Raw genomic sequence first — 1,065 nt, 5'->3', positions numbered from 1 at the left:
AATTCAGACAGAACAACAAACTCAACTGTTTCAACTATCATCACCAAATAGGCTTAGAAATGACAAATTAAAAAAGCTGAAGATAAAAGGCTTCACATATAACACCCTCTGTCAAGATGAAGTCTACAAAATCCTAAATACCACAATCCATAAATTTCTATTAATACTGGACATCCTATATCAGATATAAATGAAATATAAACTCAGATAGACAAATCATGCAACAACAACAACAACATACCCAGTGAGATAGACAAATCATACCATATACAACAAATGTGCAAAACAACAACAGTAAATTAAAAGACCTTAGAAGTGACAAATTAAGATATCTGAATAACAAAAAGGTTCACCTTTAACACTCTAGGTCAAAATTCAGTCTACAAAATCCTAAATTCCAAATCCAGTAAATTCTAAAATTGGACATCCTATATCAGATATAAATGAAAAATAAACTCAGACAGAACAACAACCTTAACTGCTTCAACTGTCAAAATAGAAGTTCGAAACAAAACTTATTATCCGTTTTCCATTTTACCCTTGAAGAGATAGTATATCTTAAAGACATAAATAAGGTCAAAATAGTCAAAACCCGTTCTAATTAATGCTTTAAAAGAGAAACACGACAGATAATTTGAGACGGTATCACGAACTCAACTGTCATCACCAAAGAGGCGTCGAATTCGGGAAGCAAAAGCACCAGTAGGCTCAATAGCAGCTTCATCAATGAGACTCTGCTTAATATAATTCATTCGATTAACAAGTCCTTCTTGTTCTTCCTTTAGCGCAGCTTTATCTTCCTCTAGATTATTTATCCGGTACTTCTGCCCAAGCGATCTTACACTCAGAAGGAAAATTCCTGTCATAGCGAAGAATTGTATGAAGCTATGTTTCCTCTTCATTGCGTTTGCGAAGAAACCTAATGATCGATTAGGGTTTTGATAGCCGCCGCCGGAAGTGGCGGCGCTAGACGGGGGTGTAGGGATAGCCATCACCGGGAATTCTACTGGCTAGTGATTATTGACGAAGAAATGAACTCTTGTCTCCGATAGTATACATTCAAAG

At 35.7% G+C, this 1,065-nt stretch overlaps 1 protein-coding gene across 1 annotated transcript; it reads right to left on the bottom strand.

The window, feature by feature from the left end:
* Positions 1-456: 456 nt before the first annotated feature.
* LOC132033070 (uncharacterized) lies at positions 457-1,065 on the bottom strand. The gene is made up of 2 exons (XM_059422932.1): positions 659-1,065; positions 457-607 (listed from the first exon to the last, which is right to left on the bottom strand). The coding sequence occupies exons 1-2, from the start codon at positions 990-992 to the stop codon at positions 519-521; spliced, it is 423 nt and encodes a 140-aa protein (XP_059278915.1). The 5' UTR covers positions 993-1,065; the 3' UTR covers positions 457-518.

Source organism: Lycium ferocissimum, chromosome 10 (assembly GCF_029784015.1).
Source record: "Lycium ferocissimum isolate CSIRO_LF1 chromosome 10, AGI_CSIRO_Lferr_CH_V1, whole genome shotgun sequence".
In the NCBI taxonomy this organism is placed as follows: domain Eukaryota; kingdom Viridiplantae; phylum Streptophyta; class Magnoliopsida; order Solanales; family Solanaceae; genus Lycium; species Lycium ferocissimum.
This window is presented reverse-complemented; position numbering and strand designations above follow the sequence as displayed.

What these genes read in the sequence shown, in the direction of transcription:
- LOC132033070 (XM_059422932.1), bottom strand. Translation starts at nt 992, where the DNA reads ATGGCTATCCCTACACCCCCGTCTAGCGCCGCCACTTCCGGCGGCGGC. An exon ending in ACGCCTCTTTGGTGATGACA is followed by an intron (nt 608 to 658) that starts GTTGAGTTCGTG and finishes TCTCTTTTAAAG; the next exon opens with CATTAATTAGAACGGGTTTT.